Source organism: Heterodontus francisci, chromosome 7, assembly GCF_036365525.1.
Source record: "Heterodontus francisci isolate sHetFra1 chromosome 7, sHetFra1.hap1, whole genome shotgun sequence".
NCBI lineage: Eukaryota > Metazoa > Chordata > Chondrichthyes > Heterodontiformes > Heterodontidae > Heterodontus > Heterodontus francisci.
Genome location: NC_090377.1, coordinates 86,949,630 through 86,969,444, shown reverse-complemented (window position 1 = coordinate 86,969,444; position 19,815 = coordinate 86,949,630). Strand labels below are relative to the sequence as shown.

The 19,815-nt window shown below is 42.6% G+C and overlaps 1 protein-coding gene across 3 annotated transcripts in view; it reads left to right on the top strand.

Moving 5' to 3' along the window:
• zswim2 (zinc finger, SWIM-type containing 2) overlaps nt 1-19,815 on the top strand; it is a 69,787-nt gene that overhangs the window by 20,888 nt on the left and 29,084 nt on the right. For 2 of the 3 annotated variants that reach the window (XM_068035585.1, XM_068035584.1), the window contains exons 5-6: nt 6,087-6,306; nt 13,759-14,007. In XM_068035585.1, the coding sequence (XP_067891686.1) occupies nt 6,087-6,306; nt 13,759-14,007 (469 nt within the window). Of the gene's footprint in view, nt 1-5,955; nt 5,995-6,086; nt 6,307-13,758; nt 14,008-19,815 lie in introns of those variants that run through there. The other variant, XM_068035586.1, reaches the window with a different exon arrangement.

Below are 19,815 nucleotides of genomic sequence, written 5' to 3'. Positions count from 1 at the left end.
ACGTACAGTGAACCTGCACTGCTCAGCCAATTTCCTCAACTCCTCCCTAGACAGTGCTTTTAACTTATCCCAAGTTACTTCACCATGGCTTGGGCAGATACTAGCTTCTGTTGCAGACATATTAGTATTCAAGCACACACAACCACAAGAAAACCTGAATTGAAATGTTGCTGTTTTTTGATTGGGAACAATTTGGCTTGCCACTTCCAGTTTCTCTCGTTTGAGGGTAAAATCCAGGACGGTAGCCCCCAAATTTCTGTTACGACCAGGTGAAAAAGGGGTCTTGGGTTCCCTCTCAGCCTTCACCTGGTCTTACCATAACTGGGTTTAATTTTTAAACACACTGTGTTTTTAGCTCCCCCCTTGGTGAATCGTTGTTCACTGCTTTCCAATTATAAGGCAAAGAAACCAGCCAAACAGGTTTTCTTAGGTTTAAAGAAGAAAGGTTGAACTTTATTGAACTTAAACTCTAATTCGGATAACAAACACGTATACGCAACGCGCCCAGGCTAGCACGCATACGCGAAACACACCTGCAGATAGAGACAGAAAAGAGCAGAAGAAATAAAGGGGAAAAGTTTGAGGCAATATCTGAAGATGGTTTTGGTTACTCTTTCTGAGAGCTCACTGTAGAGTCCTTGATGTAGGTAGGTGTTGCTTTTCCTTGGGGCCCAGTATTCTTCTTAAACCTTGTTTGATGTGGGAGACTTTTCTCTCTTGAGGTTCACATCTTCAGTGGATTTGGAGTTCTGTGAGAAAGAGATGGGAGCAGACAGGAGAGGTCTTCTCAGTCTAGGAGCAAACAGTCTCTCTGAGTTCAAACTGTCTGTGGCTAGTTCAAAAAAACCTGGAGCAGCCAGTTAGTCATGTGACCAGCTGGTTTACCCATGTCTGTTTGTGGATTCGGCCATCTTAGCAGTCATTCTGGAGTGTGAGCTTCACCTTCAGTGTCTGGTGATCAAAGTCCATTGTGGGTTGAATGTGTCAGGGAATGGTCCTTTGCCTCCACAAGCACTGTTAGTATGTAAATGTTTTTCCAGCCACAGCTGATCTGTTTTACAAGTCATTTCATCGCTCCAGCAACAGTTTAAAATCAATGTTCATCTGACAAAATTAATATGCCTCATTATTGGCAGGTGGGGGTCTGCATGATACAATGTACTTGTGATATACCATAGAAATTAACTTCTACCAACAAAAAAAGTTAACGACACAAAGGGGTTATAAGATTCTCTTGCATTACTGTGAGATCCCATATGTTGAAATTTATAGGGCAGCTTGGATAAATATACAGTTTTTCATTTTTGTATTACTAAAATAATTTTAAGGGATTTGGAGTCCTGCACTATGATTTTACCTACGGAACTTTCATTGTAATCAGATGATGAGAAATACTAACATGGCTAAGGCTGAGACAATGCTTTTGTTCAACACTGTACCTTCAATACATCATGTATTATCCAATGTCACCTGGCTGATAAATGACAACTAAATATTTCAACATGAAACTGTCCATGTATCATTATATATGTGTGCATTTGACTGAAAATTGGAAGGTCCCTTTCATACCACAGGCTATAAAAAGCTAAGCATAATCAACTTGTGCATCCAGTACCAGGCATCTTGTCGGCTATTGCCAATGTGTTCCCACCTGCTCCATTGGGAAGGAGGGCTTGTTTCAGGAGGCTGAAGATGTCAGCAGCGACCTGCAATGAGAGCCTGAGCCTCCTGAGGCACTGATGCTCAGACATGGTGAGAGAATGTTTGTCATCCTGTAGACCCTGTGTTTGGGGTCTTGGCTCCTTCAAGCTGGATCTCAGTGTCTATCCCATCTGCCCTGTGTGGGAGGCAGGCGGACGTGCAGTTGAAGAAAAGGGAACTGGTTCTGTTGCTGGTGTTGCTCCTGCTGCTGCTAGAGCTGTTGGTAGTCGTGTGGTCCCTGCTCTTGTCCCTCAGCAGAGGTGGAAGATGGAGCTGCATAAGCTGCTCCCATGCTGTATTGAAGGCTGGCAGCAGAAAAATGCAGCTGAAGATGATGGAAGTGTTAGACAGGTGAAGTGACTTCCAAGAGGTTAGCAATCACCAGTCAAGTAGTGAAAGCACTCTCTGAGAGAAGAAGTGCTTTGAACAGCAGTCTTTCAATGGCCATGGCTGGAGCTCTTCCGTGTAAAGCCTTCACATCTTGTCAGGTTCACTGAAGAGGCTCCTCCCACTGTGCACGCCTTGGTGACTCTAGGGACCCAGCCTGGAAGCCGTGCGCTGTTGCGAAAGAAGGAATTCATGGTTAAAAAGGCTCTTAATTGCTTTCCCATCACACGCACAGGTTTCCTCCCTGGACTTGCAACCCTCCACAGGGGAAAGCTGCAAGAGGGTGGGGTCATGTCAGGATCCTCACCTGATGTCAAATTCCAGGACTTCCACCCCGCACACTCTGGAACCTGCCTCCACCTGGCTGGGAAAATTCTGCCCTGTGCATCAGCATTTAATAGCTATAGAAAAAAATTCCAACTTTAATTCTACAGTAGTTCTTCCTTTATGATATCCTGAATTGAGCCTCACAATGTTACAGACAAACATACAAACAAACTAGAAGCAGGAGTAGGCCATTCAACCCCTGGAGCCTGCTCTGCCATTCCATAAGATCATGGCTGATCTGTTTGTGGACTCAACTCCACATTTCTGCCAACCCACGATACCCTTTGACTCCCTTGTTTGTCAAGTATCTGTCTACGTCTACCTTCAAAACATTCAATGACCCTGCCTCGACCACTCTCCAGGGAAGAGAGTTCCACACACTCATGACCTTCTGAGAGAAAGAATTTCTCCTTATCTCCATCTTAAATGGGAGACCCCTTATTTTTAAACTGTGCCCCCTAGTTTTAATCTCTCCCACAAGTGGAAACATCCTTTCAACATCCACCCTGCCAAGTCCCCTCAGGATCTTGTATGTTTCAATTTGATCACCTCTCATCCTTCTAAGCTCCAGTGAATACAGACCCAACCTGAACAACCTTTCCTCATAAGATAACCCTCTCATGCCAGGAATCAGTCACTTGAACCTTCTCTGAACTGCTTTCAGTGCAATTATATCCTTTCTTAAGTAAGGAGACCAAAACTGTACACAATACTCTAGATGTTGTCTCCCCAATGCCCTGTACAACAGTAGCAAAACATCACTACTTTTACATTCTATTCCCCTTGCAATAAACGACAATATTGCATTCACCTCCTTAATCACTTGCTGTACCTGCATACTATTTGTGTTTCATGTACGAGGACACCCAGATCTCTCTGCATCTCAGAGTTCTGCAATCTGTCTCTATTTAAATAATATGTTGTTTTTCTATTCTTCTGGCCAAAGTGGACAAGTTCACACTTTCCCACATTATACTCCATTTGCCAAATCTTTGCCCACTCACATATCCTATCTACATCCCTTTGCAGACTCCTCGGGCTGCATTTTGAGAGTCCGCTGCCGAAGTAGGCAGCGGATCTAAAAAAATGCACTCCGCCTACATGGGCACCACGTCTGGGAGCCACCACCATTTCAAACGTGGCGGCTCATTTGCATGGCCGCGGCGCCTGCCACCCACGATTACATGGAGGGGCCAGGTGAGCTGTCGCCGGCAATGAGTCCGGTGCCAATACACAGGTGCCGGTGCCATTTTTAAAGGGCTTACAGCCCTTAATGGAGATTTAAAGATTAAAGGGCCAGGTCAGTTGAATTACCAAAAAGCAGAAATAAATTACCTTTAAATTCATTTTCCCACCACATCCCACCCCCTGGCATCTCAAAACATTCCTGCCCTTTATCGCCCCCAGAACTCATTTATTAAGAATTTGAACTTTCCCGCCCCAAAGTTAGGCACCTCTGCCCTTCACCCCTTCCCATCACCGACCCCCCCGACCAATCCGTGGCAATGTTACCCCACACCCTACCTTCCTCACATAGAAAAATTCCTCCTCTCCTCTTCCCATAGGTGTCGTGTCATGTTTCCCTGAACGGGGATTCGAAGGCGCGGCATTGTGGGCTGCCAGAATGAAGATTGGTGCGGCGATTAAGGAGGTGACGGGACCCTCATTAAATCAGGTATATAAATTAGTTTACATATTGAAATGGTGGTCCCATCGCCGAGCAGCAGGGTGTCCACCACAAGGCCTCACTGCCGCTGCCGAGATCAGTGCAGGGCCTGCAGCCATTGGGGCCAGTGGCAGACAGCAGTCGGGGCTGGTGGCAGACCTCCGCTGCACCGATCTTCATTGCCCCCCGCCAATGTTCCCAACAGTGGCGGGGCTCTAAAATCCAGCCCCATATGTCCTCTTCACAACTTACTCTGTTACCTATCTTGGTGTCATCAGCAAATTTAGCAACCATACATTCTGACCCTTCATCCAAGTCATTGATACAGATTGTAAATAGTTGAGGCCCCAGCACTGATCTTTGTGGCACTCCACTAGTTACAGCTTGCCAACCTGAGAACAACTCATTTTTTCCTATTCTCTGTTTCCTGTCAGCCAATCTTCTACCCATGCTAATATGTTACCCCCAGTACAATGGGCTTTTATTTTGTTAAGTAACCTTTGATGTGCCACCTTGTCAAATGCCTTCTGTAAATCCAAGTACACCAACCACATCTACAAGTTCCTCTTTATCGACATTATCCTCAAATAACTAATAAATTCGTCAAACACGATTTCTCTTTCACAAATCCGTGTTGACTCTGCCTGATTGCATTGAGATTTTCTAAATGACCTGCTATAATCTCCTTAATAATACCAGCATTTTCCCTTTGACAGATTTTAAGCTAACTGGCCTGTAGTTTCCTGCTTTCTGTCTTCCTCCTTTCTTGAATAATGGAGTTAAAATTTGCTTTGTTTTAATTTATTGAAAATATCAGTTGCTTATTGAATTTCGCTTTAGTGTAACTGAAAAACTAATAGATGAAAAATTACTAGATGCAGGAAGGATGTTCCCGATGGCGGGGGAGTCCAGCATCAGGGGTCACAGTCTAAGGATAAGGGGTAAGCCATTTAGGACTGAGATGAGGAGGGATTTCTTCACCCAGAGAGTGGTGAAACTGTGGATTTCTCTACCACAGAAAGCAGTTGAGGCTGAATCATTAAATATATTCAAGAAAGAGTTAGATATGGTTCTTAGGGCTAAAGGGATCAAGGGATGCCGGGAGAAAGCGGGAACAGGGTACTGAGTTTGGATGATTAGCCATGATCGTATTGAATGGTGGTGCAGGCTCGAAGGGCCGAATGGCCTACTCCTGCTCCTATTTTTCGATGTTTCTAATACAAATGAAAATGAGTTTTAAATATGATTGCACAGCTCCCCTATTGCTTCATTTGGTAAAATCGATATGGAGCTGAGCTACAGATCTTAAGGCTCTGGCTGTACTGAGTCTGCTTATTTAAACTGGGGCAGTTGTAATGTGTTCCGGTTAAGTTCAGTGATTCTGAGCTAGGAAGGGAAAATCAGCTGGGGTCCCTGTTGCTAATCACTACTCATGACTCCTGCTAGAAAGAGTGTTTAAATCACTATAGGGCAAGGTCAGCATCAGTTCTGCATGATGCAACCTACCATCAAATAGCTTGCTAACGCTCAATGCCAAGCGCCACACACAACGAATTGTCATTTCAGTGACATATCAGGAACCAGCCTGTAGAACAGTACAAAGCAAAATACTGCAGATGCTGGAACTCTGTAATAAAAACAGAAAAGGTTGGAAATACTCAGCTGGTCTGGCAGCATCTGTGGAGAAAGAAAAAGAATTAACATATTAGGTCAATGACCTTTCATCAGAACAGTCCAGTCGAAAAATACTTCAGCATAAATCAGTATGGGAGACAAATTGAAAGGAGAATAAACTGGTTTCACATTTAATTCTATTTATATTTTAATAGTGTGGAAGTATGCGTTATTCTAAATGAAGTGGTGATCAGACAAAGTAAAAATCCTGTATTGGTGCTATCATTGCATGGAACAAGGTATAGAAATATAATGCTGTGTTAAATATAATTGTAGATTTAAAATTGTTCCATAAGTATTGGAGTGAATGTGTAATCTCCATTCCTTTCAGACTCGTTCCAACTCGGCCTTGTGGACCGAGAAATTGAAATATTGTTGGACAGTCTTCATACAGAGCAGACTCTACAGCCACCTGCCAGCAAATCTAAGATAAAGCAAAATGATGAAGAAATGGTTGGAGTTGTCTGCCAGAAGGAAATTGATCCAGAAGATGTCTGTCCTATTTGTCAGGAAGAGCTATTGAAAAAGAAACAACCTGTAACTTATTGCAGGTCAGACTTGTGCTTGTTGTAATATTAGATTATATTTTTGAACAGAGGAGAAGACTGAAAAAGAAAATAAACTTTTCTAATATAGCTTGCAAAATATTGTTTGATCAACTTGGGGAAAATTAAATATTTTGACAGCTTCATAAACTCAGACATTTGAGATTGCTGGTGGTGATTACCCAGAGGACAGGTATATTAATTTGCTCCATACTTGTACATCATGCACAGAACTGTCAACATCGGGAAAGTGTTAAAGAATATTATTTATGATCAATGAGAGTTAAAGTACTATTGCTATGCTTACCTCCTTCACTAATCATAGCAGAGCAAAGTTTAAAATAAGCATAACTAATCAATGTAAATTGTATATTTATTCAATATGATTTTATAAATTCTCAATTTCATTTATTCAAAAATTGCTGTTTAATATTTTATATGTTGAGAAATCCTTTCATTTCTTCATATTCCAATGGTGGCCTTGTGGTTACATTGGGCAAGTGAAACTACAATTTATTGTGGTACAACTCAACAACCTCACTTCATGGGCCTCCAAAATAAATAGGAGGTGTGTGAAAAACAATTAATCTATATCAAACAAGGAAAGTCCTAGGTTTGACCACTGGCCTGTAGTGTGCTGGCTGTTCTGTTCCGAGGTGACAGTTGGTTTTAATATAATTGACCTCAACATCCTCTGGCTGAAGACAATGGGAAAAATGTTAACCAGGGTTCTTAATCTTGATCACTGTCCAGTTTCCCCTGTGGGATAATGCATGTGTAGACATTGGCAGAGTCTGGGATTGGCCTCAGCTGTGAGGCTCCCACAATCAAGTGGCCTGTTGCTCAAATGTTCACTCTATGGGCTAATAAGTGAAGAAAGGCCATTTGGCTGAGATACTAAAAGTAATATTTACATAACGATTTTGCTACTATTACACTATGAACAGTAACACCAGATTTTTTATTTTTAAGGTATCGTTTTAATTTCTAAATCATAGTCTAATCACAATAGTTTCTTTTGGTTAATACTGGCTTTGATAATTATCTGCACCTTGGTTAATTTTTAAAAATTCATTCATGGGAGTTGCATTCGTTGTGGGCATCGCTGGCTAGGACAGGGATATTGCCTATCCCTAATTGCCTTTGAAAAGGTGGTGGTGAGCCACCTTCTTGAACCGCTGCAGTCCATGTGGGGTAGGTAGACCCACAGGTTATTAGGAAGGGAGTTCCAGGATTTTGACCCAGCGACAGTGAAGGAACAGCAATATAGTTCCAAGTCAGGATGGTGTGTGACTTGGAGGGGAACTTGCAGGTACTGGTGTTCCCATGCATCTGCTACACTTGTCCTAGGTAGTAGAGGTCATGGGTTTGGAAGTGCTGTCTAAGGAGTCTTGGTGCATTGCTGCAGTGCATCTTTTAGACGGTACACACTGCTGCCACTGTGCATTGGTGGTAGAGGAAGTGATTGTTTGTGGATGGGGTGCCAGTCAAGCAGACTGCTTGGTCCTAGATGGTGTCGAGCTTCTTGAGTGGTGTTGGAGCTGCACCCATCCAGGAAAGTGGAGAGTATTCCATCACACTCTTGACTTGTGTTTTGTAGATGGTGGACAGGCTTTGGGGAGTCAGGAGTTGAGTTACTTGCCACAGGATTCCTAGCCTTGACCTGCTCTTGTAGCCATGGTGTTTGTAACTCCAGTTCAGTTTTTGGTCAATGGTAACCCCAAGGATATTAATAGTGGGGGATTCAGCAATCATAATGCATTGAATGTCAAGGGAGATGGTTAGATTCTCTCTTGTTGGAGATGGTCATTGCCTGGCACTTGTGTGGCACGAATGTTACTTGCCATTTATCAGCCCAAGCCTGGATATTGTCCAAGTCTTGCTGCATTTTACACAGATTGCTTCAGTATCTGAGGAGTCGCGAATGTTACTGAATATTGCACATCAACGAACATCCCCACTCCTGACCTTTTGATTGAAGGAAGATCATTGATGAAGCAGCTGGAGAAGGTTAGGCCTAGGACACTACCTTGAGGAACTCCTGCAGTGGTGTTCTGGAGCTGAGATGATTGACCTCCAACAACTACAACCATCTTCCTTTGTGCTCAGTATGATTCCAACCAGCGGAGAGTTTTCCCCCTGATTCCCATTGACTCCAGTTTTGCTAGGGCTCCTTGATGCCACACTTGGTCAAATGCTGCCTTGATGTCAAGGGCAGTCACTCTCACCTCACCTCTTGAGTTCAATTCTTTTGTTCATGTTTGAAATGGCTCAGTGAACAGTCTGCATACTTAATTAACACAGAAGCTACAGATAGGAGCTTCACCTATTGCTACCAAACAGGTTATTGACTCTATTCGTGAAACTTTAGAAGATAATTGACCTGTAATTTTAGCTTCTATGAAAATGAAATTAGTTGAAACTGGGGTCAATGAGGGCATAGACATGCAATGCTTTCAATGCACCAAGAAATGGAAAGGCTTGGTATTTGATTGCTTTGTCACTGGAGGATAAGTTTCAGTGATGAATATTTCAAATTCACAGGACTGACTAATGTTATTCCTCCTGAGTATGTGTTACATGGTTCATGTGCATATTAATTGTCATTGTGAGACTCTGACAATGCATGGAAGAAAGGGGTCTGTTCTCCTGCAATTTATGTACAAGGTGCATCTTTAAGTGCTTATTTTAAAGCAGGTAAGTAGCTATCTAAATCCTACTTCCTCTACCACTTGAGAAAGCAGAGATCTGCTAATGTACAGTGGGCTTTCAGCTCTTGGCAAACTTTTTCCTGTTGGCTCCTTGCTACTGTTAGTCAACTGTTTGCTATTGTTATACATTAATGTCAATAAGTAACCATAAAGCTCTTTTAAAGAATTTTAATTCGAAATTTTAAAAATTGGCTGCACACAGTATGCACATGGAACACTCCTGGTAGATGGTCATCTCTTTCATATGGTGTCACTACCCATGCCATACGTGATGCAGTTGCTACCAGTATGTTGCTCTGCATGTTCAGCATCAATTTATCGTAAAAGATTGTCTTGTACTGATACCAAAATAAATGGGCATTAGTATGTTTATTTAACATAACATTACATTTTTATTTTTCAGTATTGGAAATTCCCAGTAAAATTTTGTTGATTTCAAAAAGATTTTTAAACTGAAATAATTTTGTACTTTTTTGAGTGGACTGACCTGACACACCAACTCCTGGTCCTGCTTGAACTTGGAGAATTGTTGAAACAGAATACTAGCTAAGTCTGTATACGGTTTTTAATTATAGGTGATTTAAAGTAGTCTTTAAGTTAAAAATGAAAACAGGTGTCCTCATCCCAACAGTACCTTTGAGAACCTGTGAAACCCTGGGCGGATGGGAGCCGGCCACCGACTGAAAAGTCGGTGGCGAACCCACCTGGGGATCCGACCCGTATTTCGCGGGTCGCCGGGCTTTAATTGATGTGAGGCGGAACTTCCACCCGCTTGAGGTAGGAAATCCCACCTAATAGAGCTGCCAGCCAATCAGCAGGCCGGCAGCTCTTAGTCCCAGTAACGCCACCGGAAGCGGTGGCCACTGCTGAAACTACAGCCAAGCATAAAGAGAAGATGTCAGGGAGCCCGGAACAAAGGTCAGTTTTGGTTTCCTCGCCGGGGGTGAACGGTCAGGCCCCGGTGAAGCAAGGGTGGTCAATTGGGGGGACAGGAAGCGTGTTGGGTGTGGTTGGGGCAGCGGGGGAACCCTCCATCGGGCACCCTGTGCCCAATCATGAGGGTCACCCCCCCACCGGGCCGTCGGAGAGCTGCCTGCTTTTGTCAGGCAGCTTCTCTCGGGCCACGGCTACCTGACTAGCCATGGGTAAAATCCAAAACTTAAGTGGCCATTAACTGGGCCTTTTTTCGCCGCCACCACCCTGCGTAAAGTGGTGGTGGGAGCAGGTTGGGAAGGGCGCCTGGAGACTCCAGCTCCATTGTATGCCACCCCTCCGCCACCATCCTGCTCTTTGAGGGGGGGAGAGCGTAAAATTCAGCCCCATCTCGCTGAGTATGGCTGCATTTCGTTTTTCTGACTACTTGGGAATTTTGTTCTAATCAAGGCGAGCAATGTTCTTGATAAACAATTTAATGCTTTACATTTTGTGCTCCCAATGTCAATATCGACAATCCTATGTTAGTTACAAAAATGATAGACACGAATAAAGTCCCCTCCACTCTGCCTCAACCAACCTCTTCTGCAATGGCATAATAATTTTCAATTTTCTACCCTAAGTTCTTTGAGTGAGATTGCCATTTAATGCTGAAATAGAGACTGTATTGTGTATACCCACTACTCAAAGTTATTTAATCTAGAACCCTTATTACTACCAAACAGAGGAAACCATCAGTCTGGGTTGGATTCAAACTCATGTCTGAGGCAAAAGGATGCCGCTTAAGCTCACTGTATCACACAGTCCAAAATATAGCCTATTTTGCATCGAAAGCTATGCAATTTGATCCTTGCCGATTTCACCAGATATCCTAATTTTAAAAATCTGAGGGAGCAGCTAGATGAAACTGTTACTTGAATCTAGAACAAACATCTAAATGTAGACTGCCATCTAGCAAAGAAGTTTTGCATATCTAATGTTTTAAATAAATTTTCAGGCACAAGAACTCATATCCCACCCAGCAAGGTAAATAGTGAAGAACAGAAAACTCTAGCAGTATTCAATGACATCGAGAAAATGGCATTATTGTTGTTACAAAGCTTGTTGGTACACTCTAGTGGCAGTAACTGAGTATTGCAAAAATAGTACTTCTGAATATCATGCAAATTTAAAATAACAAACATACCTTCTATCTTATAACGTTTGCTAAGTTGATATTCTATGGTTATTTTAAAATGAAACATTACATAGATGAACAAGATAGATATATGCCATTCTCAAGTTTGTCTTTTTAATTTTCCATTTTGGTCTCTTTAAATTTTTGAAAAATGTCTTCTAATGCTGCCTATTGAATTTGTTTACTGTGTGTTTTTCATGGAATCCAGTTGCAAAAGAACAGGAAAAGCTACAGCATCATAAATTTCTGCTTTCTCTTGTAGAATGCAGTGATGTTACATCATTAGGCAGTAGCTGTTTGTTGGTGATGATTAAATTACTGTATTCATCTTTTTGCATTAATCTATAATAATACTCAGTTTTTGTCTGTCCAGACAGTTTTGTTTGGTCATTTTAAAGGCAGTGTCTGTTGGTAGGTTTATTTGGTGGGTGGTGCCTGGCAAACACGGCATTTGGGGGCACACAAAGGACTGCAGTGCATGACGTGTATGCGGCTGCCAACAGTTGGCAGCAGCAGCAGGGTGGGAGGGTTAGTGGAGAACAGAAACAGCAGAAGGTAAGAGAAGCCCAGCATCAAAGTTACCCTGACTGGAGAAATTGTTTCCATAAGTGATGGGGATAGCAAGTGTGGGATGGGATGGCATTGCATTGCAGGAATGGGCATAAGAGGGATTACATGGGAAGGATGAAATGGGATGGCATGGGAGGGAGGGGCTGAGATGATGGAATTAAAGGTTAAGTGTGGCAAAATAACAGGGACAGTTCGTTGACACAACTTATTATTCAAAAGCTATTGTGCTAAAAATGAAGATTCACTAGATTTGAATGAAAAAGTTTTAGAAAAGCTGTCCAGTGAATTAAAAGAAAACATCAGCATTGATTCTACAGACAAAGCAGATGATAATGGTCTATACCCTCCAGAGTTTTTACACAGTCTAACTTCAATGGGCATATCACTGCACAAACTTAGACTCAAGCAAAGAGCAGTTATAACATTGCTACGACACTTCAATCATAAATAAGGACTTTGTCATGGAACAAGATTGCTAGGAAGCTGTTTTCTTTGATGATAGATGCTGTTACGACCGGGTGAGAAAGGTGTTGAGGGGTCTTTTTCAGCCTTCACCTGGTCTTACTGTAACAGGATTTAATTTTTAAACACACTGTATTTTGAGCTCCCCTTTGGTGAATCTAGCTCACCGCTTTCCAATTATAAGGCAAAGAAATGAGCACAAACAGACTTTCTTGGGTTTAAAGACGAACAGTGAAATTAATTAAAACTTAAACTCTAATCGGTTAACGCCTACGGCTACACGACACGTCCACGCTAGCTTGCACATGCGATACACATGTGCAAACAGGGACAGAAAAGAGCAGAAGAAAAATAAAGTGAAAAAGTTTGAGATAATCTCTGAAGGGGGTTTGTTACTGTGCTTCGAGCTTGTTGTAGACTCCTTGATTGTAGGTAGTCTTGCTTTTCGTTGGGGCCCAGTATTCTTCTTAAACCTTGTTCACTGTAGAAGACTTTTCTCTCTTGAGGTTCATGTGTCTTCAATGGGTCTTCAGTTCCGTGAGAAGGAGATGGAAACAGATAGGAGAGAGATTTTTTCCAGTCTAGGAGCAAATAGCTTTCTTTCTTCAAACACTGTTTCTCCAATTTAAAACTCCCCTAGTAGGCCAGAAGGTGGTCACGAGACTGACTCATTTGACCAGGTCTCTTCTGTGTATTGGGAGCATCTTAGCAGTCAACCTGGAATGCTAGCTTCTCCATCTTTGATGCCTGGTAATCAAAAGTCCAGTGTGGATTAAGTTGGAGCAGGGAGTGGCCCCTTTGTCCTTTCCAAGTACTGTCTGTTACTATGCAAATGTCTTTCCAGTCAAGGGTCTGGTGTTTTTGTTAAAAAAAACAAGTTCTTTCTTTACTCCAGTAACAGTTTATAAAATCAGTGTTCATGTGGTGAAATTAATGTGCCTCATTCTTGGCAAGTGGGGGCCTGCATGACCACGCTGAAATTATAACAGGCAGATTTCAAGGAAAGAGAGTTTTTATTCCTTGAATAATATTGAGCCCAACAGATCTAAACCCGCCTTTTGAACTCAGGAGAAAACAGTTGCCAATTAGACTTCCATATTCTATGACTATAAACATATCACAAGGCCAGATTTTTGACAAAATTTTATTTATATTCCTAGGCCAGATTTATGTAGCTTTTTTCAGAGTGAAAAGATTTGATTCTGTTAAAGTCTTTGGTGAAAGAATAACTAGAAATTCTGTACTTAAAGCACTGGTGTAATAGAGATACTAATTTGACTGCAACTGTTTTACGGCTCTTTGCTAGTGTACCATATTGTAAGCTTTGTTTAGCACATGCAACACAATGAGCATTAAAATCCCACATTTCAGTTGCTAGAAGCAGTGGTTCTGGAAACCACAAGTTTTAAGATCATCTTATCAACTAAAACAAAAATCTAAACAGAAAAATCCAAATGCTGTTTTCTAGTGATCATATTTAACCATAATGTAGGCATTTCAGCTTTGTGACTATCCATGTTCTTATTCATAATCATAGTGCTTAGTCTTAACTTTCTTGATTATGCATGCGACTATCCTTGGTGACAGTTTGCTTTCTTAATACAGATATAGCTGTGGTAACAGTGTCCATATCAGATGCATGAAGATTTGGGCGGAACACCAGGCAAAAACTGAGAATGAAACCATCATCAAGTGTCCTCTCTGCCGGGAAGAATTTGCACTGTTGAGTCTCCTGCAAGAAGAATTTAGAAACTCCACCAAACTATTGGCAGCAGAAAGAGAGAGACTTGACAGACACCTCGGTATTCCATGCAATAACTGCCAGGTTTGTCCAATTCAGGGCAAATGCTACAGGTAAACAGATTGCTGTTTTATGTTAACAAATATAATATATAATGCCTTGCTTTTTGTTAAAGTGTCTTCCATCACTTGTTTCTTCTATAACAGTTTTTATAACATTCACAGCTTAGATTCATTAAGATACTGTCTGGTATGAGGAAATACAAATATGAAAAATGTGTTGAAAAATTGAAGTGGTTTTGTTGAAGAATAGGAAATTTTGGGGTGATTTGGTTAATTAAAATGATGAAAGAATGCAGAAGAGTAGATAAAACAGAGTTTCCAGTGATTGACAGATCTTGAATGAGGAGACTTAGACATAGGTTTAAATGTGATAGATTTAAGACAGAGAGCAGAAGTTTTTTTTACAGGGATGGAGCTGCAGGCTGACAAGTCCCCGGGTCCTGATGGGCTTGATCCTAAGGTCTTAAAAGAGATGGCTGATGAGGTAGTAGATGCGTTTTGTTAATTTTTTCAAAATTTGCTAATTTCTGGAAAAGTTCCATCAGACTGGAAAGTGGCAAATATAACCCCTCTATTCAAGAAGGGGGGGAAGCAGAAAACAGGTAACTATAGGCCAGTTAGCTTGACGTCTGTCGTGGGGAAGGTGTTAGAATCGACCATTAAGGAGGCTGTAGCTGGGCACTTGGAAAAACTCAAGGTAATCGGGAATAGTCAGCATGGTTTGCGAAAGGGAAATCATGTTTAACCAATTTTTTGGAGTTCTTTGAAGAGGTAACATGTGCTGTGGATAAAGGGGAGCCTGGTGACGTACTATACTTGGATTTCCAGAAAGCATTTGACAAGGTGCCACATAAAAGTTTATTGCGCAAAGTAGGTGTTCATGGTGTAGGAGGTAACATATTAGCATGGATAGAAGATCAGCTGGCTGACAGAAAACAGACAGTATGCATAAATGTGTCCTTTTCTGAGTGGCAGGATGTGACGAGTGGAGTCCCGCAGGTGTCTGTGCTGGAGCCTCAACTTTTTACAATTTATATCAATGACTTAGATGAGGGAAGTGAAGGCATGGTAGCTAAATTTGCAGATGACACAACGATAGGTAGGAAAGTATGTTATGAAGAGGACATATGGAGGTTGCAGACCAATATAGATAGGTTGAGTGAGTGGGCAAAAATCTGGCAGATAGAGTATAATGTGGGAAAATGTGAAGTTGTTCACTTTGGCAGGAAGAATAAAAAAGCAGAGTATTTCTTAAACGGGGAACGACTGCAGAATTCTGAAGTGCAGAGGGATCTAGGTGTTCTAGTGCATGAGTCACAAAAAGTTAGTATGCAGGTACAGGAAGTAATAAAGAAGGCTAATGGAATGCTATCCTTTATTACAAGAGGAATTGAAAATAAAAGTAAGGATGTTATGCTTCAGTTATACCAGTCATCTCGAATACTGTATGCAGTTTTGGTCTTCTTATTTAAGGAAGGCTGTGAATGGGTTGGAGGTGGCTCAGAGGAGGTTTACTAGATTGATACCTGGAGTGAGCGGGTTGTCTTGTGAGGAAAGATTGGACAGACTGGGCTTCTTTTCACTGGAGTTTAGAAGAGTGTGGGGAGACTTTATTGAAGTATATAAGATCCTGAACGGTCTTGACAAGGTGGATGTGCAAAGGATGTTTCCTCTTGTGGGTGAGTCCAGAACTAAGGGGCACTGTTTTAAAATTAGGGGTCGCCCTTTTAGGATAGAGACAGAGGGTTGTGCAACTTTGGAATTCTCTGCCTCAGAAGGTGGTGGAGGAGTGGTCATTGAATATTTTTAAGGCAGAGGTAGATAGATTCTTGTTGGGCAAGAGAATCAAAGGTTATCCGGGGTAAATGGGAGTGTGGAATTCGAGACAGAAACAGATCAGCCGTGATCTTATTGAATGGCGGAACAGGCTCTAGGGGCCAAATGGCCTACTTCTGCTCCCAATCCGTATTGTTGTATGGTCGTCGGCTTGTGAGGTTGTGGAATGAACTACCACAGTCGTTGACTGAGGCAGAGACTATCAGCAATTAAGAATGGGTTAGATATGTGGGGCTGAGTTTTATAAGCTCGTCGCCGCTCAGAGAAGGGGCGGCCGCTGCGTCCCCGGCAATGGCGTCAGGCGCCACCGTGCAGGCCCCGGATCCATTTTTGAAGGCCTTCAAGCCATTTAGGTGCATTTGCATTTTTAAAGTCAAAGAATCTGGAAAAGTGCAGTTAGTGGAATTACATTTTCACTCCCCTCACCCACACCCCCAAGGAAGAATCGGATGATTAATTAGACATTCATCTCCCAAAAATCTTTTATGCAGATCCAGACCATTCCCCCCCCCACCGACCTATAACAACTTTAAACCTTAACCCCTTCCCATCATCTGCCCCACCAATCAAAAGAGTTTTCCACACTCCTCCCACCCTCCCGCCCTGATAATTTCACTCCTCCCCTTTCCCCATCAGTGTCACACCATGAAACTCCGAATGGAGTTCCGGCCAGTGGCCGGAATATTGGCGTGGGATGGCTGCCAGGACAAGGTAAATTAATTTGCATTAATTTCAATTCATTTTAATATTAAAATGAAGGCGGGAGCGCCACAACGAGGTAAAATGCGGCGGGCCTCCTCCGGACGAATTTTCCAGGCCCCCCACCCCGCCCTGCCACCCTGCCACGACCTCCATCACTGGAGGGCTAATAAAATTCAGCCCATGGTTGAAAGAAAGGGGAAATAAAAGAATATGAGAAGCAAATGGAATTAGGACCACTGGTCTTGTAGAGGATAAACACTACGCTGAAATCATTGGACCAAAAAGCATGCTTCCATGTTGTAATTTCTATGTAATTATCTTTGAATTTCTGCAGTTTTCTTCAATATATAATGCAGGACACCGCTCTCTGGCATCCAAATGCTGGTGAAAATTTTAGCTTTGATACAGAACTGACAGACAGTAAACTTTTTCCCAGTTTAAAACATATACTGGTCCAGTGGATTTTCTCATCAAGATATCTTCACTGCTTTCCTCCCTCAGCCTCTGCACCAAATGACTTCTCATCCTCAGTGATTTCAACCTCCATCTCTATTCATCATGCTCTCACTCCTTTGAGTTTACTGCCCTCTATCCTCCCTAAATGTCTCCACCCTCCATGTATAAACTGCCCAACCCATATTTATGGCCGCCATCTTGACCTTGCCACCCTACAATGTCTTGCTAGTCCCATCATATCAATTATAGATAAGGCCATCTCTGGTCGCTTCCTTGTATCACTCACTGTTAATTGTCTTTAATCATATGCAGGTGGAGAATGTTAATTAGGGTCTTACTTGAGTATGCATAAGAAGACATTTACTGAAACTGGGTGAAGGTTTGAGTGAGGAGCTGCATGTTTGTAATCTTTTTACTTTGTAAATTAAATGCAAGACTGAGTAAAGATCAGCTCCAGCAAAATCCTTCAACAGCAAGCTTTCTGGAGTATAAAACTCAATACCCCCTTCCATGCCCCAACCCTACCTCCTCCTGTATCAGGCTCTGGAGAAAACTATCCCCCAATTCACTTACAACTGCACTTTCAAAATCCCAACTGTCTAGCCTCTGGCCCTCCATTTGCGACAACATTTCTGCAGCTACTGATTTGCTGAACCACATCCTCACCTCCACCTTTGGTGCCCTAGTCCCCGATAAAAAGACAAGTCTCTCTCTCACCCTGGCCATTCTCCCGGTACAGCCCTCAACTCTGGTCCCTTAAGTCCAAGAGACGCAGACTTGAAAGGATATGCTGGACAACTGGTTTAGCTATCCACCGCCAGATTCAGCTGGACTCATTAAAACACTATCAGGTTCTGGTCTCATCTGCTAACACTGCTCAATATTCGAGGATATTTCCTGGAATTCAAAGATAACCCCCGGCTTCTTTTTTCTACTGTAAACCATCTTCTTAAACCTCTCTCCCCTGCCCCTTCCATCCTCACCTCCAACAATAAGTGCGAGGAGCTCATGGACTTCTTTGTCATTAAGATTGAAACCATCCAATCAGTTGCCTCTGCTACATCCCTCCCTTCCACTAGTCCACCTGGCCAAACTTCCTCTGATACTACCCCTGTCCTAACCCTGAACTCGCACCTTTTTCTAGTTTCTCTCCTGTCTCCACTCATTTTGTCCATGAGACCTATCTCCTGCTCCCTCAACCCTATTACCACTAAACTGCTGACAACCCAACTTCCCTTCATGATCTCCATGTTAGCCGATATTATTAATGGTTTTCTCTCTTCAGGTATTGTCCCTCTCTCCTTTAAATCTGCCGTCATCAATCAGCATCTCAAAAATCCAACCCTTTACCCCACCATCCTTGCAAACTATCATCTCATCTCCAACCTCCCTTTCCTCTCCAAAGTCCTTGAATGTGTTGTCCCCTCCCAAATCCATTCCCATCTTTCCTGAAACTCCATGTTTGAATCCCTTCAATCAGATTTCCGCTCCGGCCACAGTATTGAAACAGCTATTATCAAAGTCACAAATTATATCCTCTGTGACTGTGACAAAGGTAAGCTTTCCTTCCTTGTCTTTCTCGACCAGTCTGCAGCATTTGACACAGTTGATCACACCATCCTCCTCCAACGCCTCTCCATTGTCATCTGGCTGAGTGGGACTGCTCTAACCTAGTTCCTTTCTTATCTATTAATCATAGCCAGAGAATCACTTGCAATGGCTTCTGTTCCTGCTCCAGCACTGTTAGCTCTAGTGTCCCCCAAAGATCTATCCTTGGCTCCCTCCTATTTCTCATCTACATGGGTGACATCATCCGAAAGCAAGGCATTAGTTTCCACACGTATGCTGACAACACTCAGCTCTACCTCACCACCACTTCTCTAGACTCTTCCACTGTTGCCAAATTATCAGACTACTTATCTGACATCCAGTACTGGATGAGCAGAAATTTCCTCCAATTAAATATTGGGAATACTGAAGTCATTTTTTTTGGTTCCCACTCCAACTCCATTCCCCAGCTACCAACTCCATTCCTCTCCCTGGCAACAGTCTGAGATTAAGCCAGTCAGTTTGCAAGCTTGGTTTCACATTTGACCCAAGATGAGCTTCCAACCTCATATTGGTGCCATCACGAAGACCGCCTATTTCCACTTCCGTAACATCACCCGACTTTGCCCCGTTCCAGCTCATCTGCTGCTGTAACCCTCATTCATGCCTTCATTACCTCTAGACTTGACTATTCCAATGTACTCCTGCCTGGTTTCCCACACTCTACTCTCCGTAAACTTAAGTCCATCCAAAACTCTGCTGCCCGTGTCTTAAATCGCACCAATTCCTGTTCACCTATCACCCCTATGCTCGCAGACTTACATTGGCTCCCAGTCAAGCACCGGCTTGATTTTAAAATTCTCATTCTTGTTTCAAATCCCTCCATGGCCTCGCCCCTCCCAATTTCTGTAATCTCCTCCAGCCCCACAAGCCTCCAAATATCTCCACTCCTCTAATTCTGGCCTCTTGTGTATCCCTCATTTTAATCGCCACATCATTGGTGGTCACGCCTTTAATTGCCGAGACCACAAGCTATGGAATACCCTACCTCCGCATCTCTGCCTCTCGACTTCACTTTCCTCCTTTAAGACACTCCTTAAAACCTATCTCTTTGACCAAGTTTTTGGTCACCTGACCTAATATCTCCTTCTGTGGCTTGGTGTCATACTTTGTTTTATAATGCTTCTGTAAATTGCCTTGGGATGCTTTATTTATTTAGAGATACAGCTTTGAAACAGGCCCTTCGGCCCACCGAGTCTGTGCCGACCATCAACCACCCATTTATACTAATCCTACATTAATCCCATATTCCTACCA